This window comes from Arachis stenosperma, chromosome 4 (genome assembly GCF_014773155.1).
Source record: "Arachis stenosperma cultivar V10309 chromosome 4, arast.V10309.gnm1.PFL2, whole genome shotgun sequence".
NCBI lineage: Eukaryota > Viridiplantae > Streptophyta > Magnoliopsida > Fabales > Fabaceae > Arachis > Arachis stenosperma.
Genome location: NC_080380.1, coordinates 112,719,076 through 112,746,749, shown reverse-complemented (window position 1 = coordinate 112,746,749; position 27,674 = coordinate 112,719,076). Strand labels below are relative to the sequence as shown.

At 37.6% G+C, this 27,674-nt stretch overlaps 1 protein-coding gene and 2 non-coding genes across 3 annotated transcripts; all 3 read left to right on the top strand.

Annotated features, from left to right (window-relative positions):
• Nucleotides 1-2,525: 2,525 nt before the first annotated feature.
• LOC130975328 (uncharacterized) lies at nt 2,526-3,251 on the top strand. The gene is made up of 2 exons (XM_057900137.1): nt 2,526-2,718; nt 2,808-3,251. Exons 1-2 carry the CDS (start codon nt 2,575-2,577, stop codon nt 3,249-3,251), a joined length of 588 nt encoding a protein of 195 aa, XP_057756120.1. The 5' UTR covers nt 2,526-2,574.
• A 7,379-nt stretch (nt 3,252-10,630) lies between these two features.
• On the top strand, nt 10,631-10,734 carry LOC130978702 (small nucleolar RNA R71). The gene has a single exon (XR_009086320.1). It is a non-coding gene; the product is annotated as a small nucleolar RNA R71 (small nucleolar RNA).
• Nucleotides 10,735-23,979: 13,245 nt separating this feature from the next.
• On the top strand, nt 23,980-24,087 carry LOC130978173 (small nucleolar RNA R71). Its single transcript, XR_009085830.1, has one exon. It is a non-coding gene; the product is annotated as a small nucleolar RNA R71 (small nucleolar RNA).
• Nucleotides 24,088-27,674: the final 3,587 nt, after the last annotated feature.

Below are 27,674 nucleotides of genomic sequence, written 5' to 3'. Positions count from 1 at the left end.
TCTGTTTCCTTAAGGTTTAAAGTGTTCTATTTGAATCCAAAAAAGTTTCATTTAGCATCAATTTAGTCCCACAGTGAGGTCAAAATGAAATAATTAACAAAATATCCTACATAACAAAAATTCAAGAACAAAATCGATAATCTGGAGAACAAGTACAAGCTCCAGAGGCACAAAATCAACCATTGATGCATCAATACATTTATTTATCATTTTCTTTAGTTTTATAGAAAATATTTTATTTATATTATAAAAAAATAATAAATAAATGTATTGATGTATCAATGGTTGATTTTATGCCTCTAGTGCTTGTACTTGTTCTCCAAATTATCGATTTTGTTCTTGTACTGTTGTTATGTAGGACATTTTATTAATTATTTAATTTTGATCTCACTGTGGGACTAAATTGATGCTAAATGAAACTTTTTTGGATTCAAATAGAACACTTTAAACCTCAAGGACCAAAACAGAATTACGCCCAAACCTAGGGGACCAATTTAGTACTTTACCCTTAATCTTTTAATTATGTTTAATATTTTTTAGTTATATAAAATATTTAAACAAAAATTTAAATAAATAATAATATATATTATTTCAAAACTCATTTTAAGAACAAATCTTAAAAGTAAAATTAGATTCGCTAACATATGATAATATTTTTAGGTTAAACAAATATCGAATAACTATTATATCTAAAATATATCCGACATGTCAAACCAATAACTTAGCAAAGTGCCGTTACTTTGTAACTATGAAAGTGGTGCCGGCTTCTTTGTTATCTTGGTAAAAATGTTACTGCAAGATCATTAAATGATTAACTTGTTTATCAGTTAACAGATGTTAGTTAAAAACTAAAAAACGCTAGGAATAGGTCAAGTTTGTGCTTGATTGTATTTAAAAAAAAAATGAAACACAAATTTTTTTTAAAAATTTTTAACTTATTATACTAGAAATACAAACATTAAAGAAAATAAAAATAATAATCTAGGACTAGGTTAGTGTTCATACCCTGGGTCAAGATGTCCGACCTGGGATGTTTAGCAACAAGCCAACCGACCTCTTCAGGTCAGGCTATCCGACCTCTTCTTAAAGAGCTCGGCCAATATCCGACCTCTTCTTAAAGAGCTCGGCCAAATATCCGACCTCTTCTCAAAGAGCTCGGCCAATATCCGACCTCTTCTCAAAGAGCTTGGCCAAAACGCCACAGAGGCCCAAGAAGGCCCAAACGAAGGAACACAGCCCAATCCAAAGGCAGCCGAAAGATAAAGGCGGTTCCGTTGAAGATAAGCTGACCTCACCCAAAGATAAGATAAGATAAGATAAGATAACTAACTTATCTTATCTAAGAAGGTCACTTCTCACCATTATAAATACACTGGAGCACCCAGGTATAACTCATACTCTGATTCTACATAAAACCTGTTTAATACCCATGCTAACTTAAGCATCGGAGTCTTTTGCAGGTACCCCCCACCCTCCGGTGACGAAGGATCAGCAGTGCAACCAGTCCAACAAGTCGGACGCGGCAGCTCTGGCCACCATCTACAAGTCGGACGCGGCGGCTCCGACCACCATCAACAAGTCGGACACAACAGCTCCGACCAGTACAGAAGATCTCGTCCGAGATCGATCTACAGTTTCAGGTTACCCTCGGAACAGTTAGAAATTAAAATCCCCATGCACAACCAAAATGAAATTTCCTCGACCAAATTAGAATTTTCCAAGATCGTACCAAACTAAAAGGCATTTACACTTTGTTTGGATGTTGCAAAAAAAATAGGAAGAAAGAAAATAAAAGGAAAGAAAATAAGAGAAAGAAAAATGAAAGGAAAAGTTGAGTTATTTATATGTTGTTTGGATGAATAGAAAATAAATGGAAAGAAAATAGAAAAAAAAAATTTCTTTTGTTTGGATGGAAAGAAAAGTGAGAAGAAAGAAAATCATAATAGTATAAAATTATATTAATACCCTTATTATAAAATAAAGTATAAATATTTTTATTTATTATAACTAAAGGTAGTATTGGAAATACAAAATCATAACACTTTTCTTCTTGTTTTCTTGCTTGTGATGGAAAGAAAATTTTTTTAGTAAGATCCACACAAAAATTTTCTTCCCTTCTTATTTTCTTTGATAACCAAACAAAAGAAAATATTATTTTCTATTCATTTTCTTTCCATCCATTTTTTTTTCCTTCATTTTCCATCAAACCAAACATAGTGTTAGAGGCTTAGAGCATAAAACAAAGTATCCTTATCCTTTTTATATTGTACAAAAACATCACCATCATTATTTCAATGGATAATGTACAGAGAACAAGAGGTTCAAAATACTTTGCACCCCCATTTCTCTATTTCAACCTTATGAGTTAAGAATACATACCTTCACGGTAACGAAAGGATGATTGCACTCAAAGCCATTCATCCTTCTTTGAGTCCTACCAATAGCAAGAATGATATCCACTGCACAGGGATCCTCCAAAACAAAAGAAGTTCCATCTTCGGCCGCTGCAAGTCTAACGAGTCTGATTCCCAACCTGGTGATACTCGCCAACAAGAGTTGCTAGCACAAATTGCCATGCTTGAAGCTCAAAAGATCCGCCTAATGGATTATGTGGACGAGAGGTCCGCATATTTGACCCAATTTAGCAAAGAAGCCATAGTTGAGTTTGAGAAAATTGGAGAAGAGGCCCTCAAAGGATTAGATGAAGCTGATGCCAGAGTATGATATTTAGTTAAACCACATAAATCATGCCATTAGAAAAGAACTTTAGTAACTATCCGCTTACACTGTTCTTTTGTGGTTATCAGATAACAGCAAACATAGAGCGCCAAATGCTAGAATTCGAAGAATCTACAGAACTTAACAGACAAGAGATTTCAAACCGTGAAAATGAGCTCGAGGAGTTTGAAGTTCAAATGGAGGACAACAGAAACGAAGGCTTGTTCTTCAAGAACCTTAGAAAGAAGGCCCCTGTTGATGTTGCACAAGCCATGGCGGAAGCACAAAAGATCAAAGATTTAACCAGAGAAAAAGCTGGTGGCAAAGCCAGGCGATATGTTTACCTTTTCTTCATTGGCTTGTTGAGCATCGGAATAGTCAAGGCTATTGCTGCTTCATCCTCCACTGATTGGAGAAAGGTTGCAGTTCTTTTTTCTATTCTTGTGGCTTTAACTTCTCAGTTCATCTACGAACAAAACATGTCATTGGAGACTGGGAGAACGACAAAGACTAACAATGAGCAAAATAACTGAAGTTCAATTTTACTGTGAGAAAATACCATTGATGCATTGTGTGTGATGCAATAAACCCAAGTGAGGGCTTACAACTTGGGACTGATAAAATCACACGGCTTTGATTTGGCATCAACAATAGCTGATTTCAGTGATACAACTATAATCACCAAACCCAGAGTAACAGAGTTACTATGTGATGCTGATGAAGTTCTTTACATAATATATATATATATATATATATATATATATATATATATATATATATATATATATATATATATATATATATATATATATATATATATGGAAAAGTCTAGGGGGCCAGCAATTTTATTGTATTTTGGCCAGCATGTAACTAGCAGAAAAATGTGAGCCATTGGATGAAATCTCACACCAATCTCACACCATCAAATCATCATTGATGGCTAGTTGATGGCTACCAATCACAAATATTGCTGGCCCCCAAGCATTGCTCTATATATATATATATATATATGTACTTTTGGAATTGTACATTTAGAATCATATAATCAAGAAAGGTTAAATTACATAGTTCGTCTCTATATTTTCATTAAAATTATAAATTGATCCTGACATTTTAAAAATTTGTAATTAAGTCTCTAAAGAAAATTAAATTTTGTAATTTAGTCCCCACTATTCAAATAACGTTTAATTTAATAAAATATTCGTCAGCATATTTGTTATTTTAAACATGTGAGTTGTACGTGTTTGAGAGTAAGGACTAATTTGTAATTTTAGTAAAAGTATAGAAATCAACTGTATAATTTAACCATTTAAAAATAACCAAAAACTCTCTAGGCTATCTAAACCCACCCCACCCCTCCCCAACTTTTTCACTCTCACTTTTTCACTTTTCAAAACATCACCCCACCCTCCACCCCACCCCCACCATCCACTGTCCTGCGTTCTGCCTTTACATTATCACCGAACTCAACCCTCCACCCCTTCACCGTCCACCTGCCATCACCTCAAGTTCCTCCTCCTCCTCTTCATTGATCTGCTGGTTGACATGCTCCTCCTCCTCGCAGCTCGAACGGCTGCAGATGGCTTCGTCAAAAGATATTTGCGACTACGCAGGTGGTAGGCGAAATTGTGATCATCAATAATGGCTCCAAAGGCTTGGTGCTCTCAAACGTGAATCACACTTTGTCATAACTCCGCACAACTAACCAGCAAGTGTACTGGGTCGTCCAAGTAATAAACCTTACGTGAGTAAGGGTCGATCCCACAAAGATTGTTGGTATGAAGCAAGCTATGGTCACCTTGTAAATCTCAGTCAGGCGAATTCAAATGTGATTGGATTAGATAATTAAAAGATAAATAAAATAAACTGGAAATAAAGATAAAGTTACTCATGTAATCCAATGGTGGGAATTTCAGATAGGTGCATGGAGGTGCTGTGTTCCTTCCGAATCTCTACTTTCTTATTACATTTATCCAAGCCTTCTTACTTCTTTCCATGGCAAGCTGTATATAGGGTATCACCGTTGTCAATGGCTACATCCCATCCTCTCAGTGAAAAAGGTCCAAATGCTCTGTCACAGCACGGCTAATCATCTGTCAATTCTCAATCAGGTTGGAGTAGAATCCAGTGATTCTTTTGCGTCTGTCACTAACGCCAGCCTTCAGGAGTTTGAAGCTTGTCACAGTCATTCAATCCCAAAATCCTACTCAGAATACCACAGACAATGTTAGACTTTCCGGATTCCCATGAATGCCGCCATCAATTCTAGCTTATACCACGAAGATTCTGATTAAGGAATCCAAGAGATATGCGCCCGGCCTAAGGTAGAACGGAAGTGGTTGTCAATCACGCGCGTTCATAAGTGATAATGATGATGAGTGTCACGGATCATCACATTCATCAAGTCGAAGTGCAACGAATATATTAGAACAGGAATAAATCGAATTGGAAGGAAAATAATAGTAATTGCATTAAAACTTGAGGTACAGCAGAGCTCCACACCCTTAATCTATGGTGTGTAGAAACTCCACCGTTGAAAATACATAAGTGATAGGTCCAGGCATGGCCGAATGGCCAACCCCCAAGATCTAAGAACTAATCCTCCAAAGATGTCTAATACAATAGTAAACTATCCTATTTATACTAGACTAGCTACTAGGGTTTACAGAAGTAAGTAATTGATGCATAAATCCACTTCCAAGGCCCACTTGGTGTATGTTTGGGCTGAGCTTGATCTATCCACGAGCTGAGGCTTCTTTTGGAGTTGAACGCCAAGTTGTAACGTGTTTTGGGCGTTCAACTCCGGTTCGTGACGTATTTCTAGCGTTTGACTCCAGAATGCAGCATGGAACTGGCGTTGAGTGCCAGTTTACGTCATCAATTCCCGAATAAAGTATGAACTATTATATATTGCCGGAAAGCTCTGGATGTCTACTTTCCAACGCTGTTGAGAGCGCGCCATTTGGAGTTCTGTAGCTCCAGAAAATCTATTTTGAGTCCAGGGAGGTCAGATTCCAACAGCATCAGCAGTCCTTTGTCAGCCTCCTATCAGTGTTTTGCTCAGGTCCCTCAATTTCAGCCAGAAAATACCTGAAATCACAGAAAAATACACAAACTCATAGTAAAGTCCAGAAATGTGAATTTAGCATAAAAACTAATGAAAACATCCCTAAAAGTAACTAGATCATACTAAAAACTACCTAAAAACAATGCCAAAAAGCGTATAAATTATCCGCTCATCACAACACCAAACTTAAATTGTTGCTTGTCCCCAAGCAACTGAAAATCAATTAGGATAAAAAGAAGAGAATATACTATAAATTCCAAAATAATAATGAATATTAATTCTAATTAGATGAGCGGGACTTGTAGCTTTTTGCTTCTGAACAGTTTTGGCATCTCACTTTTTCCTTTGAAGTTTAGAATGATTGGCTTCTCTAGGAACTTAGAATTTCGGATAGTGTTATTGATTCTCCTAGTTAAGTATGTTGATTCTTGAACACAGCTACTTTTATGAGTCTTGGCCATGGCCCTAAGCATTTTGTTTTCCAGTATTACCACCGGATACATAAATGCCACAGACACATGACTGGGTGAACCTTTTCAGATTGTGACTCAGCTTTGCTAGAGTCCCCAGTTAGAGGTGTCCAGAGCTCTTAAGCACACTATTTTTGCTTTGGATCACGACTTTAACCACTCAGTCTCAAGCTTTTCACTTAGACCTTCATGCCACAAGCACATGGTTAGGGACAGCTTGATTTAGCTGCTTAGGCCTGGAATTTTATTTCCTTGGGCCCTCCTATCCATTGATGCTCAAAGCCTTGGATCCTTTTTACCATTGCCTTTTGGTTTTAAGGGCTATTGACTTTTTCTGCTTGCTTTTTCTTTCTTTCTTTCTATTTTTTTCGCTATTCACTGCTTTTTCTTGCTTCAAGAATCAATTTCATGATTTTTCAGATTGTCAATAACATTTCTCTTTGTTCATCATTCTTTCAAGAGCCAACAATTTTAACATTCATAAACAACAAGATCAAAAATATGCACTGTTCAATCATTCATTCAGAAAACAAAAAGTATTGTCACCACATCAATATAATTAAACTAAATTCAAGGATAAACTCGAAATTCATGTACTTCTTGTTCTTTTGAATTAAAACATTTTTCATTTAAGAGAGGTGAAGGATTAATGGAATTATTCATAACTTTAAGACATAGTTACTAACTACTAATGATCATGAAGTAGAGACACCAAACATAGATGAACATATAACATAAAAACCAAAAAGCAGAAAAAATAAGAACAAGGAATGAATCCACCTTAGTGGCGTCTTCTTCTTGAAGGACCAATGATGTCCTTAAGCTCTTCTATGTCCCTTCCTTGCCTTTGTTGCTCCTCCCTCATTGCTCTTTAATCTTCTCTTATTTCATGGAGAATGATGGAGTGCTCTTGATGTTCCACCCTTAATTGTTCCACATTGTAACTCAAATCGTCTAAGGAAGTGTTGAGTTGTTCCCAATAGTTGTTGGGAGGAAAGTGCATCCCTTGAGGCATCTCCGGGATTTCTTGGTGATGAGCTTCCTCATGCGTTTCTTGGGTTCCATGAGTGGGCTCTCTTGTTTGCTCCATCCTTTTCTTAGTGATGGGCTTGTCCTCCTCAATTAGGATGTCTCCTTCTATGATAACTCCAACTGAGTAACATAGATGGCAAATAAGATGAGAAAAAGCTAGCCTTGGCAAAGTAGAGGACTTATCGGCTATTTTGTAGAATTCATGGGAGATGACTTCATGAACTTCTACTTCCTCTCCAATCATGATGCTATGAATCATGATGGCCCGATCCACAGTAAATTTAGATCGGTTGCTAGTGGGGATGATGGAGCGTTGAATGAACTCTAACCATCCTCTAGCCACAGGCTTGAGGTCCAGTCTTCTTAGTTGAACCGGCTTGCTTTTGGAGTCTCTTTTCCATTGAGCTCCTTCCACACATATGTCCATAAGGACTTGGTCCAACCTTTGATTAAAGTTGACCCTTCTAGTGTAGGGGCGTGCATCTCCGGATACTCATTTTTCTTGAGCTTGAAAGGGACCTCAGGGATCACCTTCTTCTTTGCCACAACATCATAGAAGTGGTCTTGATGGGCTTTGGAGATGAATCTTTCCATCTCCCATGACTCAGAGGTGGAAGCTTTTGTCTTCCCTTTCCCTTTTCTAGAGGATTCTTCGGCCTTAGGTGCCATTAATGGTAATGGAAAAATAAAAAGCTTATGCTTTTACCACACCAAACTTAAAATATTGCTCGCCCTCGAGCATGAGAAGAAAGAAGAGAAGAAGAAGAAGAAGAGAAAAATGCAGGAGAGTGAGGGGTAGGTGTATTCGGCCAAGGTATAGAAGAGGGGATTGTGTTGTGTGAAAATAAAGTAGAATGGAGGGGTTTATATAAGGAAAGAAGAGAGGGTAGGTTCAGCCATTTAGGGTGGGTTTGGGTGGGAAAGATATTTGAATTTTGAAGGTAGGTGGGGTTTATGGGGAAGAGTGGATGGATGTGAGTGGTGAAGGGGTAATTGGGAAGAGAGATTGAGGTGATTGGTGAAGGGTTTTTGGGAAAAGTGTGTTATAGGATTATTAGGAGGGAAGGTGGGAATATGTTAGGTGGAGATCCTGTGGGGTCCACAGATCTTGAAATGATCCTGTGGGGTCCACAGATCCTGAGGTGTCAAGGATTTACATCCTTGCACCAATTAGGCATGTAAAATGCCTTAGCATACCATTCTGGCATTTAAACGCCGAAGTGATGCACGTTCTGGGCGTTCAACGCCCATGTGCAGCATGTTTCTTGCGTTGAACGCCAGTTCCATGCTTGTTACTGGCATTCAGCGCCAGCTTTCCTCAGGGCATATTCCTGGCATCTAAACGCCAGGATGTTGCTTGTTTCTGGCATTTAGCGCCAGATCCATGCTCTGTTCTGGCGTTGAACGCCAGCCAGATGCACCTTACTGACGTTTGAACGCCAGTAAGTCCTTCCTCCAGGGTGTGATTTTTTTTCCGCTATTTTTTATTCTGTTTTTAATTTTAATATTTTTTTCGTGACTCCACATGATCATGTACCTAATAAAACATAAAAGAACAATAGAATAAAATTAGATAAATAAAAATTGGGTTGCCTCCCAAGAAGCGCTCCTTTAATGTCACTAGCTTGACAGTGGGCTCTCATGGAGCCTTAGAGAAGTTCAGAGCATGATGAAAGTTTCCCAACACCAAACTTAGAGTTTGAATGTGGGGTCTTCTCAACACCAAACTTAGAGTTTGGTTGTGGCCTCCCAACACCAAACTTAGAGTTTGATTGTGGGGGCTCTTTTTGACTCTGTACTGAGAGAAGCTCTGCATGCTTACTCTCTTTTGTTACAGAGGGATGGCCGTGTGCCTTAAACACAAGGTAGTCCCCATTCAATTGAAGGACTAATTCTCCTCTGTTAACATCTATTACAGCACCTGCTGTGGCTAAGAAAGGTCTTACAAGGATGATGTTCATCCTCTTCCTTCCTAGTGTCTAAGATTATGAAATCAGCAGGGATGTAAAGGCCTTCAACCTTTACTAACATGTCCTCTACTAATCCATAAGCTTGTCTTACTGACTAGTCTGCTAATTGTAATGAGAATAAGACAGGTTGTACCTCAATTATCCCTAATTTCTCCATTACAGAGAGTGGCATAAGATTTATGCCTGACCCCAGGTCACACAGAGCCTTGTTAAAGGTCATGGTGCCTATGGTACAGGGTATTGAGAATTTGCCAGGATCTTGTCTCTTTTGAGGTAAGATTTTCTGAACCCATGTATCTAGTTCACTAATGAGCAAGGGAGATTCACCTTCCCAAGTCTCATTACCAAACAACTTGGCATTCAGCTTCATGATGGCTCCTAGATATTGAGCAATTTGCTCTCCAGTCATATCTTTATCCTCTTCTGAGGAAGAATAGTCTTCAGAGCTCATGAATGGCAGAAGGAGATTTAGTGGAATCTCTATGGTCTCTATATGAGCCTCAGATTCCTTTAGGTCCTCAATAGGGAACTCCTTCTTGCTTGAGAGACGTCCCAGGAGGTCTTCCTCACTAGGATTTTCATCTTTCTCCTCCCTTGTGCATTCGGCCATATTGATTACATCAATGGACTTGCACTCTCCTTTTGGATTCTCTTCTGTATTGCTTGGGAGAATATTGGGAGGAGTTTCAATAATTTTCTTACTCAGCTGGCCCACTTGTGCCTCCAAATTTCTAATGGAGGATTTTGTTTCACTCATGAAACTTAAAGTGGTCTTAGACAGATCAGAGACTATGTTTGATAAGTTAGAGGAGTTCTGTTCAGAATTCTCTGTCTGTTACTGAGAAGATGATGGAAAAGGCTTGTTATTGCTTAGCCTGTTTCTTCCACCATTATTAAAGCCTTATTGAGGCTTTTGTTGATCCTTCCATGAGAAATTTGGATGATTTCTCCATGATGAATTATAGGTGTTCCCATAAGGTTCACCCATGTAATTTACCTCTGCCATTGCAGGGTTTTCAGGATCATAAGCTTCTTCAGAAGCTGCCTCTTTAGTACTGTTGGATGCATTTTGCCATCCATTTAGACTTTGAGAGATCATGTTGGCTTGCTGAGTCAACACTTTGTTCTGAGCCAATATGGCATTCACAACATCAATTTCAAGAACTCCCTTCCTCTGAGGCGTCCCACTATTCACGGAATTCCTCTCAGAAGTGTACATGAATTGGTTATTTGCAACCATGTCAATAAGTTCTTGAGCTTCTGCAAGCATTTTTTTTAGGTGAATGGATCCACCTGCAGAATGGTCCAATGACATCCTGGAAAACTCAGATAGACCATAATAGAATACATCTAATATGGTTCATTTTGAAAACATGTCAGAAGGACACTTTTTGGTCATCTGCTTGTATCTTTCCCAAGCTTCATAGAGGGATTCACCATCTTTTTGCTTGAAGGTCTGAACATCCACTCTGAGCTTGCTCAACTTTTGAGGAGGAAAGAATTTATCCAAGAAGGTCGTGACTAGCTTATCCCAGGAGTCCAGGCTATCTTTAGGTTGTGAGTCCAACCATGTTCTAGCTCTGTCTCTTACAGCAAAAGGGAAAAGCATGAGCCTGTAGACTTCAGGATCTACTCTATTTGTCTTAACAGTCTCACAAATTTGCAAGAACTCAGTTAAAAACTGATAAGGATCTTCAGATGGAAGTCCATGAAACTTGCAGTTCTGCTGCATCAAAGCAACTATTGAGGTTTCAGCTCAAAATTATTTGCTCCAATGGCAGGAATGGAGATGTTTCTTCCATCAAATTTGGACGTTGGTTTAGTGAAATCACCAAGCATCCTCCTTGCATTATTTTTGTTGGGTTCGGCTGCCATCTCCTTCTCTTGTTCGAAAATTTCAGAAAGGTTGTCTCTGGATTGTTGTAATTTGGCTTCTCTTAGTTTCCTCTTCAGAGTCCTTTCAGGTTCTGGATCAGCTTCAACAAGAGTGTCTTTTTCCTTGTTCCTGCTCATATGAAAGAGAAGAGAAAAAAAAAAGGAAGAGGAATCTTCTATATCTGGATAAAGAGGATCCTTATTCTTAGTAGAAGAAGAAAGGAATAAAAGTGGAGAATCCAATCACAAGAGTGAGGATAGAGGCAGTGATTGGAGATGAAGAGAGGTGAAGAGAAGTGTTAGTAAATAAATAAATAAATAGAAGAAGAGGAGAGATAGAGAATTTCGAAAATAATTTTGAAAAAGTAGTTAGTGATTTTCGAAAATTAAAGATAAGATATAATTAAAATTAAAATTTAAAACAATTAATTAATTAAAAAATTTTTTTGAAAAAGGATGAGATATTTTCGAAAATTAGAGAAAGAGAAGTAGTTAGGTGGTTTTGAAAAAGATAAGAAACAAACAAAAAGTCAAATAGTTAGTTGAAAAAGATATTAAAGTCAAATTTGAAAAGATAAGAAGATAAGAAGTTAGGTAAGATATTTTGAAATCAAATTTTTTTTTGAAAAAGATATGATAAAAGATAAGATAAAAAGATATGATAAAAAGATATGGTTGAAAAAGATTTTAATTTTTAAAATTAAAAATTAATTATTTAACTAACAAGAAACTAAAAGATATGATTCTAGAATTTAAAGATTGAACCTTTCTTAACAAGAAAGTAACAAACTTCAAATTTTTGAATCAATCACATTAATTGTTAGTGTAATTTCGAAAATTTGAAATAAAATTAAGAAAAAGATTTTTGAAAAAGTATTTTGAAATTTTTGAAATTAATAAGATAAAAATGAAAAAGATTTGATTTGAAAAAGTTTTGAAAAGATAAGATTTTTAAAATTGAAAATTTGACTTGACTTGTAAGAAACAACTAATTTTTAAAATTTTTTGACCAAGTCAACCCAAAATTTTGAAAATTTGGAGAGAAATAAGGAAAAGATATTTTTTTGATTTTTGAATTTTTGATGATGAGAGAGAAAAACATAAAAATGACTCACAACATGAAAATTATGAATCAAAACTCATGATGCATGCAAGAACACTATGAATGTCAAGATGAACACCAAGAACACTTTGAAGATCATGATGAACATCAAGAACATAATTTTGAAAAATTTTTTATGCAAAGAAAACATGCAAGACACCAAACTTAGAAATCTTTAATGCATGGACTCTAACAAACAAAAAATGCATATGAAAAACAACAAACAACACAAAACAAGAAAACATCAAGATCAAACAAGAAGACTTGTCAAGAACAACTCAAAGATCATGAAGAACACCATGAATGCATGAATTTTCGAAAAATGCAAGAAAAATTTTTAAAGCATGCAATTGACACCAAACTTAAAAGTTGACTCAAGACTCAAACAAGAAACACAAAATATTTTTGATTTTTATGATTTTATGATTTTTTTGTATTTTTATTATTTTTTTCGAAAATATTCTTTAGAAAAATGAAAATAAAGAATTTTTTTTTGAATTTTTTTTGAAAACTTTTTGAAAAGAAAATTACCTAATCTGAGTAACAGGACGAACCGTTAGTTGTCCATACTCGAACAATCCCCAGCAACGGCGCCAAAAGCTTGGTGGACGAAATTGTGATCATCATTAATGGCTCCAAAGGTTTGGTGCTCTCAAACGTGAATCACACTTTGTCACAACTCCGCACAACTAACTAGCAAGTGTACTGGGTCGTCCAAGTAATAAACCTTATGTGAGTAAGGGTCGATCCCACAAAGATTGTTGGTATGAAGCAAGCTATGGTCACCTTGTAAATCTCAGTCAGGCGGATTCAAATGTGATTGGATTAGATAATTAAAAGATAAATAAAATAACCTGGAAATAAAGATAAAGTTACTCATGTAATCCAATGGTGGGAATTTCAGATAGGTGCATGGAGGTGCTGTGTTCCTTCCGAATCTCTACTTTCTTATTACATTCATCCAAGCCTTCTTACTCCTTCCATGGCAAGCTGTATGTAGTGTATCACCGTTGTCAATGGCTACATCCCATCCTCTCAGTGAAAAAGGTCCAAATGCTCTGTCACAACACGACTAATCATCTGTCGGTTCTCAATCAGGTTGGAGTAGAATCCAGTGATTCTTTTGCGTCTGTCACTAACGCCCAGCCTTCAGGAGTTTGAAGCTTGTCACAGTCATTCAATCCCGGAATCCTACTCGGAATACCACAGACAAGGTTAGACTTTTCGGACTCCCATGAATGCCGCCATCAATTCTAGCTTATACCACGAAGATTATGATTAAGGAATCCAAGAGATATGCGCCCGGCCTAAGGTAGAACAGAAGTGGTTGTCAATCACGCGCGTTCATAGGTGAGAATGATGATGAGTATCACGGATCATCACATTTATCAAGTCGAAGTGCAACGAATATCTTAGAACAGGAATAAATCGAATTGGAAGGAAAATAATAGTAATTGCATTAAAACTTGAGGTACAGCAGAGCTCCACACCCTTAATCTATGGTGTGTAGAAACTCCACCGTTGAAAATACATAAGTGATAGGTCCAGGCATGGCCGAATGGCCAGCCCCCAAGATCTAAGAACTAATCGTCCCAAGATCTAAGTAATTGATGCATAAATCCACTTCCAGGGCCCACTTGGTGTATGTTTGGGCTGAGCTTGATCTATCCACGAGCTGAGGCTTCTTTTGGAGTTGAACGCCAAGTTGTAACGTGTTTTGGGCATTCAACTCCGGTTCGTGACCTGTTTCTGGCATTTGACTCCAGAATGCAGCATGGAACTGGCGTTGAGCGCCAGTTTACATCGTCAATTCCCGAATAAAGTATGGACTATTATATATTTCTGGAAAGCTCTGGATGTCTACTTTCCAACGCTGTTAAGAGCGCGCCATTTAGAGTTCTGTAACTCCAGAAAATATATTTTGAGTGCAGGGAGGTCAGATTCCAGCAGCATCAGGAGTCCTTTGTCAGCCTCCTATCAGAGTTTTGCTCAGGTCCTTCAATTTCAGCCAGAAAATACCTGAAATCACAGAAAAATACACAAACACATAGTAAAGTCCAGAAATGTGAATTTAGCATAAAAACTAATGAAAACATCCCTAAAAGTAACTAGATCATACTAAAAACTACCTAAAAACAATGCCAAAAAGCGTATAAATTATCCGCTCATCAGCAGGGCTCGCCATAGAACAAGAACTCTTCTGGAAAACATATGACGTTAGGAATTTTTGTATTTAGTCAGAAACAGAAATTAGTGACAATGGAAGACAGAGAGACACGATCGGAGATGCTACTGTGGAGGGGCTGGAAAACTGCATCGTAGTTGTAATAGTTAACGGCGTTCTTGGCCATGAAAACCTTCTTTTATTCCTTGAGAGAACGTCCACTATCCTTCTTCGTCTTTATCATCTCATTCGTCAAATTCTCTAATGGATTTAATCCATCTAAGAAACCATCAACGAATTGCTCTGCAATCTGAAGAATACGGCGCCTCACAAGCGGCAACCATGGCACATAGCAGAAGAGGTGCGACGAAGACGATGAACTGGGTTGTGATGGTTGTATTGGGGATGGGTCTTATCCAAGTTGTCCGGTTTACTTTCCAAAACAGCACCCCACCTCAATGTTCTCTGTCTCTCAACTCGGTTCACCATCGCCGTGCCAGATCTACCGTATCTATGCTCACGAGTCCCTCTCCTCCTCCTTTGTTCTGCTTTTACATTATTAGAAAAAAAATTTAATTTTCTTTTTTTAGCTATTCGGTTATTGAATTATAATATGTTGATTTGTTACTGTTTTTATATGATTATGGTAAATTAGGCTACTATTTTTATGTTGATTTGTGGAACAAATAGAAAAAGGGAGGAGAAGAGGGAAAGAAAAGGGATAATGAAAGAACGGAACGGAGGCGGGCTTTGGTGGTGGTGGCTTCTCAGTGTGGTAATGGAAGAAAAAGAATAGAAACGTTGAAAAGAGTAGGAGGAAGAAAAGGGAGAAGAGGAGGAAGAGGACATTATAGTAAATGTGCATTTTTTTTTTACGGTAAACGTCATCGAGGACCTAATTACAAAAGTATATTTTGTACAGGAATCTAATTACAAACTTTTAAAGTATAAAGACCAATTTACAATTTCAGGAAGATTATAGAGAGCAACGGTGTGATTTAACCAATATTTTTCTATCTACCTACGTCTTGACTCCATTATAACTTGAATAAAGTCCTCTTGTTTTTTCATGTATACGATGTATGATTTAGAAGAAGTGAGACCAATAGGTAAGCTTATAATAATCATCTTACATGAGATTATATGAGAGTGAAACAATAAACACAACAATTCTGGTACGCATTTCATATATTTGATCCTTTTATTTCATAATTGAATTTCGTATGAATATGTTAAAAATGATTATCGAACTCATTTATCGTGTCGTGAATAATTGGTCATATTTGCTTTCTTCTCTTGTGTCATTGGTTGAGTTTTAAATTATTGTATGTTGAATAAAATGAGATGAATTGTTAACTTTATCTATAGGGTTTGGTTTTGTACGAGGACATGCAAAAATCTAAGTGTAAGAAAATAAACTTAGTGGGTTTTATTGTGAATGATTGAACTAGAATTTTTAGGGATATTTAAATTAAAGTAAAAATTCATGTGCAGTCGATTTTGTGTGAAGTTGATATTTAAGAGCTGTTAGATTATTTGATTAATTTGACTAAATTTTTATTTAACGACTCTCAGATATCAACTTCACGTGAAGTCGACTTCACCTAAGTTTTTACCTTAAATTAACTATAACGTAAAACCAAATCCTTAGGCTTGATAATTATTCTCCCCACACAAAACTAAATTTTGCATGTTCGCATACAAAACTAAATTTTGCGTAATAAACGTAAGAACACAACTCATTTTATTCAACATTCAATAATTTAAAACTCAAAAGTTATAATGACACAAGTGACATAAGCAAATATAACCAATTATTCATGACATGATACATGAGATTTGATAATCATTTCTAACATACTCATATGAGATTGACTGAAATGCATGGATCAAGTATGAAATTCTTACCAAAATTGTATTTTGCACTTGAGTCTCACAAAGTGTTTATGATTTTACTCTCATATCATCTCATGTGAAATGCATTATCATAAGCTTGAAATTGGACTTCTTCTAAATCATACATCTTGTATATGCAAAAATTAAGAAGATTTTATTGAAATTGTAATGAGGATAAAGTGTAGGTAGGTAGAAAAATAATCAAATCAATATGTCTGAATTTTTCAAGGATAATAATGAATATTCGGGAGATAAGTATCTCTTCCTATATCCATCACCTTTTAAACAAAAAACTCTATTTCCACCTCATAACTATCATGGATCTCCATTTAATTATTTTGATAGAAAAGGTAGATACCCTCAAATATCCATGGTTATTACCCTTGAAAAAAATTAACATAAAAAAATAACATAATCCAATATAATGACATAACACAATTAAAATTCACATGCTTAATAGATAATTAAAATCCAAACATAATAGGATTTAATATAACACACGCAGAGAATTTAATATATATATATATATATATATATATATATATATATATATATATATATCTCAAAAGCTAAAAAATAAGGAATCATCATTGTTTCTTCTCAACACATAAAACAACCATTAAGTGGCTCAGCGGGATAAACGAAGGTAAACATATAGAAGGTAAGTTATATAGATTAGTAGTTTAAAATTTAAAAGAAAGGACTTTATCATATTAAAGTATTTAAAGTGATATATAATTTTAAGCAAGAACCGAGAATAAGTTTCATAGTACTACACACAGTGAAAATTCACATACTAAAAGGAATATATATGGTATAAAATTCTGGAAGCCTTTCAAGTATGCCTGTGTATTTTATTGATATTTTAGTGTGTCATGTACTTTTAGTTTTTCAATTTTATATTTATGTTGTAGTGAAGTGTTGAAAGACTATATTAGCTTCTGAAATTGATTTTAAATTACTCAATTGGTAAGCTAAAAATTCTTCCTGCTTCTTGACTTAAAATCTTTGCAGCTTAAATGGCAGGATGCCAAGATACTTGATCGGCTTATATTGTTTCCTAAGTTGTAAGAATGAGATCCTTACCCACGTTCATTACAACTCAATATCCTCGCCTCTCTTCTGCTGTTTGTGACGTGCTAATTACCTTAAGTCTTATTTCATACTGTAAAACAAAGGTTAATCAGAGGTCACGACAATCCTAAGGCTTATATATATATATATATATATATATATATATATATATATATATATATATATATATATATATAAAGGAATAATAATTTTAGAAGCTCAATAAATAAATAAACTCAAATACGGAATTACAAAAGCGCAAAATATTCATATGAAGCTGCAAACTTAAGGCACAAGATAAGGATATAAGATAACAAAAATATAAGTATATAAGAGGATATAATAATCATAAGGAATTAGTCTCAGCCTGCAGAGTTTAGGCCGACTAGTGTTATACAGAAATACAGAGTTTTAAAAACTAAAATAGCATATACAATATTCTTCTCAAAGTTAGCCTCTAAGGCAAAATAGAATACAAAAGGGAGAGTACTAAACAAAATATATAAAAGACTCCAAAGGATAATCAAGATCCTCCGCTCTCATGCAACTCAATCAAGGTGGGTTATGACCAGCATCTGAAAAATAACAACAAAGTCTGGAATGAGAACCAGAGGTTCTCAGTATGGTAACTGTTCCGAGGGTTACCTGAAACTGTAGGTGGATCTCGGGCGAGATCTTCTGTGCTGGTCGGAGTTGTTGTGTCCGACTTGTTGGACTTGGTGATGGTGCTGATCCTTCGTCCCCGGAGGGTAAGGGGTACCTGCAAAGGACTCCGATGCTTAAGTTAGCAAGGGTATTAAGCAGGTATTGAGTAGAATCAGAGTATGAGTTATACCTGGGTGCTCCAGTGTATTTATAATGGTGAGATGTGACCTTCTGTGGATAAGATAAGTTAGTTATCTTATCTTATCTTATCTTCAAGTGAGGTCATCTTATCTTCAAGGGAACCGCCCTTCTCTCTGTAGACTTGGGCCGCCTTAGGATTTGGGGCGTGTTCTTCTATTTGGGCCCTTCTTTGGGCTTTCCTGGTGGCGTAGCCGAGCTCTTTGAAAAGAGGTCGGGTTGTCCTGACCTGAAGAGGTCAGTCGCTTTGTCTGTTGAACATCCCGGGTCGGACAGCTCGACCTAGGGTATGAACAATGCCCCTGCTTGAGCTCGGTCTTTCTGTTGAGGTCGAGTTTTTGACTTCGGTCCTTTCATGACGAAGCCGAACTCAAGCATTTTGTCGATTTCTTCTTTTTGTAAAATCTTTTGAAATGTAGAACGTTTTCCTCTAAAGGTGCGCGCTTTTATATCAGCGCTTTGCTTTTGGGAACGTGAAAGGGTTTAATATTGGTGCGCGAAATTGTGATCACTACAACTTCGCACAACTAACCAGCAAGTGCACTGGGTCGTCCAAGTAATACCTTACGCGAGTAAGGGTCGATCCCACGGAGATTGTTGGTATGAAGCAAGCTATGGTCATCTTGTAAATCTCAGTCAGGCAGACTCAAATGGGTATAGATGATGAACGAAAATAACATAAAGATAAAGATAGAGATACTTATGTATATCATTGGTGTAAGAGCTTCAGACAAGCATATGAAGATGCCTTCCCTTCCGTCTCTCTGCTTTCCTACTGTCTTCATCCAATCCTTCTTACTCCTTTCCATGGCAAGCTCGTGTAGGGTTTCACCGTTGTCAATGGCTACCTCCCATCCTCGCAGTGAAAGCTAATGCACGCACTCTGTCACAGTACTGCCAATCACCGGTTTGGTTCCCTCCCCTACCGGAATAGAATCCCTCTTTTGCGTCTGTCACTAACGCCCAGTAGGTTACAGGTTTGAAGCACGTCACAGTCATTCAATCATTGAATCCTACTCAGAATACCACAGACAAGGTTTAGACCTTCCGGATTCTCTTGAATGCCGCCATCAGGTCCTGCCTATACCACGAAGATTCCGATTAAAGAATCCAAGAGATATTCACTAAGCCTCATATGCTTGTAGAACAAGAGTGGTTGTCAGTCACCTTGTTCATAGGTGAGAATGATGATGAGTGTCAATCATCACCTTCATCAATTTTGAAGAACAAGTGATATCTTGGAACAAGAACAAGCGGAGTTGAATGGAAGAACAATAGTAATTGCATTAATACTCGAGGTACAGCAGAGCTCCACACCTTAATCTATGGTGTGTTGAAACTCCACCGTTGAAAATACATAAGAACAAGGTCTAGGCATGGCCGAATGGTCAGCCTCCCAAATGATCTAAGATAGCATAAAATTAGAAGATAGCTACCAAGATATCTAAATACAATAGTAAAAGGTCCTACTTATAGAAAACTAGTAGCCTAGGGTGTACAAAGATGAGTAAATGACATAAAAATCCACTTCCGGGCCCACTTGGTGTGTGCTTGGGCTGAGCAATGAAGTAATTTTCGTGTAGAGACTCTTCTTGGCGTTTAACTCCCATTTTGGTGCCAGTTTGGGCGTTTAACTCCCATTTAGGTGCCAGTTCCGGCGTTTAACGCTGGGATTTCTGTAGGTGACTTTGAACGCCGGTTTGGGCCATCAAATCTTGGGCAAAGTATGGACTATCATATATTGCTGGAAAGCCCAGGATGTCTACTTTCCAACGCCGTTGAGAGCGCGCCAATTGGGCTTCTGTAGCTCCAGAAAATCCACTTCGAGTGCAGGGAGGTCAGAATCCAACAGCATCTGCAGTCCTTTTCAGTCTCTGAATCAGATTTTTGCTCAGATCCCTCAATTTCAGCCAGAAAATACCTGAAATCACAGAAAAACACACAAACTCATAGTAAAGTCCAGAAAAGTGAATTTTAAATAAAAACTAATAAAAATATAATAAAAACTCAACTAAAACTACCAAAAACATACCAAAAACAATGCCAAAAAGCGTACAAATTATCCGCTCATCACAACACCAAACTTAAATTGTTGCTTGTCCTCAAGCAACTGAAAATCAAATAAGATAAAAAGAAGAGAATATACTATAGACTCCAAATTATCAATGAAACATAGCTCCAAATTAGATGAGCGGGACTAGTAGCTTTTTGCCTCCAAACAGTTTTGGCATCTCACTTTATCCTCTGAGGTTCAGAATGATTGGCTTCTTTAGGAACTTAGAATCCAGATAGTGTTATTGATTCTCCTAGTTAAGTATGATGATTCTTGAACACAGCTACTTATTGAGTCTTGGCTGTGGCCCAAAGCACTCTGTCTTCCAGTATTACCACCGGATACATACATGCCACAGACACATAATTGGGTGAACCTTTTCAGATTGTGACTCAGCTTTGCTAAAGTCCCCAATTAGAGGTGTCCAGGGTTCTTAAGCACACTCTTTTTGCCTTGGATCACAACTTTATTTCTTTCTTTTTCTTTTCTTTTTCTTTCTCCCTTTTTTTTCGTTTTTCTCCTTCTTTTTCTCTTTTTTTTTTTGTATTCACTGCTTTTTCTTGCTTCAAGAATCATTTTTATGATTTTTCAGATCCTCAGTAACATGTCTCCTTTTTCATCATTCTTTCAAGAGCCAACAATTTTAACATTCATGAACCACAAATTCAAAAGACATATGCACTGTTTAAGCATACATTCAGAAAACAACAAGTATTGTCACCACATCAAACTAATTAAGCTAGTTTTAAAGATGAATTTGAAATCCTGTACTTCTTGTTCTTTTGTGATAAAAATAGTTTTCATTTAAGAAAGGTGATGGATTCATATTCACAGCTTTAAGGCATAGACACTAAGACACTAATGATCATAAGACACAAACATGGATAAACATAAGCATAAAAATTTGAAAAACAGAAGAATAAAGAACAAGGAAATCAAGGAACGGGTCCACCTTAGTGATGGCGGCTCTTCCTTCCTCTTGAAGGTCCTATGGAGTGCTTGAGCTCCTCAATGTCTCTTCCTTGTCTTTGTTGCTCCTCTCTCATGATTCTTTAATCTTCTCTAATTTCATGGAGGAGGATGGCATGTTCTTGGTGCTCCACCCTTAGTTGTCCCATGTTGGAACTCAACTCTCCTAGGGAGGTGTTTAGTTGCTCCCAAATAGTCTTGTGGAGGAAAGTGCATCCCTTGAGGTATCTCAGGGATCTCATGATGAGAGGGGTCTCTTGTTTGCTCCATCTTTTTCTTAGTGATGGGCTTGAGGTCATGCCTTCTCAGTTGAACCGGCTTTGGATGCCATAAATGGTTATGGAAAAACAAAAAGCAATGCTTTTACCACACCAAACTTAGAAGGTTTGCTCGTCCTCGAGCAAAAGAAGAAAGAAGAGTAGAAGAAGAAGAAATGGAGGAGAGGGAGATGGCTTTGTGGTTCGGCCAAAAGGGTGGGTTTGGGAGGGAAAGTGGTGAAGAGAAAGATGGGATTTGATAGGTGAAGGGTTTTTTGGGGAAGAGGTATTGAGGTGATTGGTGAATGGGGGAAGAAGAGAGAGAGTGATGGTGGGGTCCTGTGGGGTCCACAGATCCTGTGGTGTCAAGGAAAAGTCATCCCTGCACCAAAAGTTGCTCAAAATCACGTTTTGAGCCATTTCTGGCGTTAAACGCCGGGCTGGTGCCCATTCCTGGCGTTTAACGCCAGGTTGTTGCCCTTTTCTGGCGTTTAACGCCAGTCTGGTGCCCCTTTCTGGCGTTAAACGCCCAGAATGGTGCCAGACTGGGCGTTAAACGCCCAACTGCTAGGCTTACTGGCGTTTAAACGCCAGCAGCTTCTTCCTCCAGGGTGTGCTGTTTTTCTTCCTGTTTTTCATTCTGTTTTTGCTTTTTTCATTGTTTTTGTGACTTCTTATGATCATCAACCTACAAAAAAGATAAAATAACAAAAGAAAATAGTTAACCATAAAACATTGGGTTGCCTCCCAACAAGCGCTTCTTTAATGTCATTAGCTTGACAGAGGACTCTCATGGAGCCTCAGAAATACTCAGAACCGTGTTGGAACCTCCCAACACCAAACTTAGAGTTTGAATGTGGGGGTTCAACACCAAACTTAGAGTTTGGTTGTGGCCTCCCAACACCAAACTTAGAGTTTGACTTTGGGGGCTCTGCATGGCTCTGTTTTGAGAGAAGCTCTTCATGCTTCCTCTCCATGATGATAGAGGGATGTCCTTGGGCCTTAAACACCAAGGATTCTTCATTCACTTGAATGATCAACTCTCCTCTATCAACATCAATCACAGCCTTTGCTGTGGCTAGGAAGGGTCTGCCAAGGATGATGGATTCATCCATGCACTTCCCAGTCTCTAGGACTATGAAATCAGTAGGGATGTAATGGTCTTCAATCTTCACCAAAACATTCTCTACAAGTCCATGAGCTTGTTTTCTTGAATTGTCTGCCATCTCTAATGAGATTCTTGCAGCTTGCACCTCAAGGATCCCTAATTTCTCCATTACAGAGAGGGGCATGAGGTTTACACTTGACCCTAAGTCACACAAGGCCTTTTTGAAGGTCATGGTGCCTATGGTACAAGGTATAGAAAACTTCCCAGGATCTTGCCTCTTTTGAGGCAGTTTCTGCCTAGACAAGTCATCCAGTTCTTTAGTGAGCAAGGGAAGTTCATCTTCCCAAGTCTCATTTCCAAATAACTTGTCATTTAGCTTCATGATTGCTCCAAGGTATTTAGCAACTTGCTCTTCAGTGACATACTCATCCTCTTCAGAGGAAGAATACTCATCAGAGCTCATGAAAGGCAGAAGTAAGTCCAATGGAATCTCTATGGTCTCATTTTGAGCCTCAGATTCCCATTGTTCCTCATTGAGGGACTCAGAGGAGATTGGTACACGCCCACTGAGGTCTTCCTCAGTGGTGTCCTCCTCCTCTCTTTCCTCTCCATATTCGGCCATGTCTATGGCTTTGCACTCTCCTTTTGGATTTTCTTCTGTATTACTTGGGAAAGTACTAGGAGGGAGTTCAGTAATTTTCTTGCTCAGCTGTCCCACTTGTCCTTCCAAATTTCTGATGGAGGACCTTGTTTCATTCATGAAACTTTGAGTGGTCTTTATTAGATCAGAGACCATTGTTGCTAAGTCAGAAGTATTCTGCTTAGAACTCTCTGTCTGTTGCTGAGAAGATGATGGAAAAGGCTTGCCATTGCTAAACCTGTTTCTTCCACCATTATTGTTATTGAACCCTTGTTGAGGTCTCTCTTGATTCTTCCATGAGAAATTTGGGTGATTTCTCCATGAAGAATTATAGGTGTTTCCATAGGGTTCTCCTAGGTAATTCACATCTTCCATGGAAGGGTTCTCAGGATCATAAGCTTCTTCCTCAGATGAAGCCTCCTTAGTACTGTTTGGTGCATTTTGCATTCCAGACAGACTTTGAGAAATCAAATTGACTTGTTGAGTCAATATCTTGTTCTGAGCCAATATGGCATTCAGAGTGTCAATCTCAAGAACTCCTTTCTTCTGACTAGTCCCATTGTTCACAGGATTTCTTTCAGAAGTGTACATGAATTGGTTATTTGCAACCATTTCAATCAATTCTTGAGCTTCTGCAGGTGTCTTCTTCAGATGAAGAGATCCTCCAGCAGAGCTATCCAGGGACATCTTAGATAGTTCAGAGAGACCATCATAGAAAATACCTATGATGCTCCATTCAGAAAGCATGTCTGAGGGACATCTTCTGATTAATTGTTTGTATCTTTCCCAAGCTTCATAGAGGGATTCTCCATCCTTCTGTCTGAAGGTTTGGACTTCCACTCTAAGCTTACTCCATCTTTGTGGTGGAAAGAACTTTGCCAAGAAGGCATTGACTAGCTTTTCCCAAGAGTCCAGGCTTTCTTTAGGTTGAGAATCCAACCATATTCTAGCTCTGTCTCTTACAGCAAAAGGGAATAGCATCAGTCTATAGACCTCAGGGTCTACCCCATTAGTCTTGACTGTGTCACAGATTTGCAAGAATTCAGCTAAGAACTGATGAGGATCTTCCATTGGAAGTCCATGGAACTTGCAATTCTGTTGTATTAGAGAAACTAATTGAGGCTTAAGCTCAAAGTTGTTTGCTCCAATGGCAGGGATAGAGATGCTTCTCCCATAGAAGTCGGGAGTAGGTGCAGTAAAGTCACCCAGCACCTTCCTTGCATTGTTGGCATTGTTGTTGTTCTCGGCTGCCATGTCTTCTTCTTTGAAGAATTCGGTCAGGTCCTCAATAGAGAGTTGTGCCTTAGCTTTTCTTAGCTTCCGCTTCAAGGTCCTTTCAGGTTCAGGGTCAGCTTCAACAACAATGCCTTTGTCTTTGTTCCTGCTCATATGAAAGAGAAGAGAACAAGAAAATATGGAATCCTCTATGTTACAGTATAGAGATTCCTTAAGGTGTCAGAGGAAGAAAAATGGAAGACAGAGATAGAAAATTCGAACTTATCAAAGAAAATGGAGTTCGAATTTTGCATTAAGGAATAGTGTTAGTCCATAAATAGAAGGATGTAAGAAGAAGGGAAGTAATTTTCGAAAATTTAAGTAAAAGATTTTAAAAACATTTTGAAAAATACTAATTAATTTTCGAAAATCAAAAGTGAAAAAGAAATCAAGTGATTTTTGAAAAAGATTTTGAAATTAGAAATTAAAAAGATTTGATTGAAAACTATTTTGAAAAAGATGTGATTAAGAAGATATGATTGGTTAAAAAAAATGTGATTGAGAAAATATGATTTGAAAACAATTTTAAAAGATATGATTTGAAAACAATTTGAAAAGATATGATTTTAAAAATTAATGACTTGCCTAACAAGAAAAGATATGATTCAAACATAAAACCTTCCTCAACAGAAAAGGCAAAAAATGTTCAATCAAATCATTAATTGTTAGTAAGTATCTTTGAAAAAGGAAAGAAATTGATTTTGAAAACATTTGATTGAAAAGATATGATTTGAAAAAGATTTGATTTTGAAAAACTTTGAAAACTTGAAAAAAAAAATTGATTTTGAAAACAAAATCTTCCCCCTTAGCCATCCTGGCGTTAAACGCCCAGAATGGTGCACATTCTGGCGTTTAACGCCCAAACCTATACCTTTTTGGGCGTTAAACGCCCAGCCAGGCACCCTGGCTGGCGTTTAAACGCCAGTCTGTCTTCTTCACTGGGCATTTTTGAATGCCCAGCTTTTTCTGTGTGATTCCTCTGCAGTATGTTGTGAATCTTCAATTCTCTATATTATTGACTTGAAAAGACACAAATTAAAAATATTTTTGGATTTTTAATAATAAGGAATAATCAAAATGCAAATAAAATCAAATGATAATGCATGCAAGACACCAAACTTAGCAGTTTGTATACTACTGATACTAACAAAATGAGAATGCATATGAGAAACAACAAAACACTCAAGTCAATAGAATTCAAAGATCAAAACAAGGAAATCATCAAGAACAACTTGAAGATTAGTGAAGACACATGCATGAATGCAATAAGAACAGAAACATGCAATTGACACTAAACTTAAGATGAGACTCTAGACTCAAACAAGACATATTTTTGGATTTTATGATTTTGTAATTTTTTTTTTGTGCTTTTTCGAAAATTAAGTGAAAAGGAAAATAAAGGTATCAAAATTCTTAATGAGAATTCCAGGAATCATGCAATGTTAGTCTAAAGCTTTAGTCTAAAGAAATTAGACATGGCCGACCAAGCTTCAGCAGGACACTGCATTCAAGAGCTAAATTGATGAGAATCAATCAGCCTTGGTGATGATAAGAACATCACCTTGAAACACTAGAATTCATTCTTAAGAACTCTGAAGAAAAATACCTAATCTAAGCAACAAGATGAACCGTCAGTTGTCCATACACAAACAATCCCCGGCAACGGCGCCAAAAACTTGGTGCGCGAAATTGTGATCACTACAACTTCGCACAACTAACCAGCAAGTGCACTGGGTCGTCCAAGTAATACCTTACGCGAGTAAGGGTCGATCCCACGGAGATTGTTGGTATGAAGCAAGCTATGGTCATCTTGTAAATCTCAGTCAGGCAGACTCAAATGGGTATAGATGATGAACGAAAATAACATAAAGATAAAGATAGAGATACTTATGTATATCATTGGTGTAAGAGCTTCAGACAAGCATATGAAGATGCCTTCCCTTCCGTCTCTGTGCTTTCCTACTGTCTTCATCCAATCCTTCTTACTCCTTTCCATGGCAAGCTCGTGTAGGGTTTCACCCTTGTCAATGGCTACCTCCCATCCTCGCAGTGAAAGCTAATGCACGCACTCTGTCACAGTACTGCCAATCACCGGTTTGGTTCCCTCCCTTACCGGAATAGAATCCCTCTTTTGCGTCTGTCACTAACGCCCAGTAGGTTACAGGTTTGAAGCACGTCACAGTCATTCAATCATTGAATCCTACTCAGAATACCACAGACAAGGTTTAGACCTTCCGGATTCTCTTGAATGCCGCCATCAGGTCCTGCCTATACCACGAAGATTCCGATTAAAGAATCCAAGAGATATTCACTAAGCCTCATATGCTTGTAGAACAAGAGTGGTTGTCAGTCACCTTGTTCATAAGTGAGAATGATGATGAGTGTCAATCATCACCTTCATCAAGTTTGAAGAACAAGTGATATCTTGGAACAAGAACAAGCGGAGTTGAATGGAAGAACAATAGTAATTGCATTAATACTCGAGGTACAGCAGAGCTCCACACCTTAATCTATGGTGTGTAGAAACTCCACCGTTGAAAATACATAAGAACAAGGTCTAGGCATGGCCGAATGGCCAGCCTCCCAAATGATCTAAGATAGCATAAAATTAGAAGATAGCTACCAAGATATCTAAATACAATAGTAAAAGGTCCTACTTATAGAAAACTAGTAGCCTAGGGTGTACAAAGATGAGTAAATGACATAAAAATCCACTTCCGGGCCCACTTGGTGTGTGCTTGGGCTGAGCAATGAAGTAATTTTCGTATAGAGACTCTTCTTGGCGTTTAACTCCCATTTTGGTGCCAGTTTGGGCGTTTAACTCCCATTTAGGTGCCAGTTCCGGCGTTTAACGCTGGGATTTCTGTAGGTGACTTTGAACGCCGGTTTGGGCCATCAAATCTTGGGCAAAGTATGGACTATCATATATTGCTGGAAAGCCCAGGATGTCTACTTTCCAACGCCGTTGAGAGCGCGCCAATTGGGCTTCTGTAGCTCCAGAAAATCCACTTCGAGTGCAGGGAGGTCAGAATCCAACAGCATCTGCAGTCCTTTTCAGTCTCTGAATCAGATTTTTGCTCAGATCCCTCAATTTCAGCCAGAAAATACCTGAAATCATAGAAAAACACACAAACTCATAGTAAAGTCCAGAAAAGTGAATT

Excerpts from the sequence above, each read along its gene's own strand:
- LOC130975328 (XM_057900137.1), top strand. The coding sequence starts at position 2,575 with ATGCTTGAAGCTCAAAAGATCCGCCTAATGGATTATGTGGACGAGAGG. Across the intron at positions 2,719-2,807 it reads TAGATGAAGCTGATGCCAGA|ATAACAGCAAACATAGAGCG; the intron begins GTATGATATTTA and ends TGTGGTTATCAG.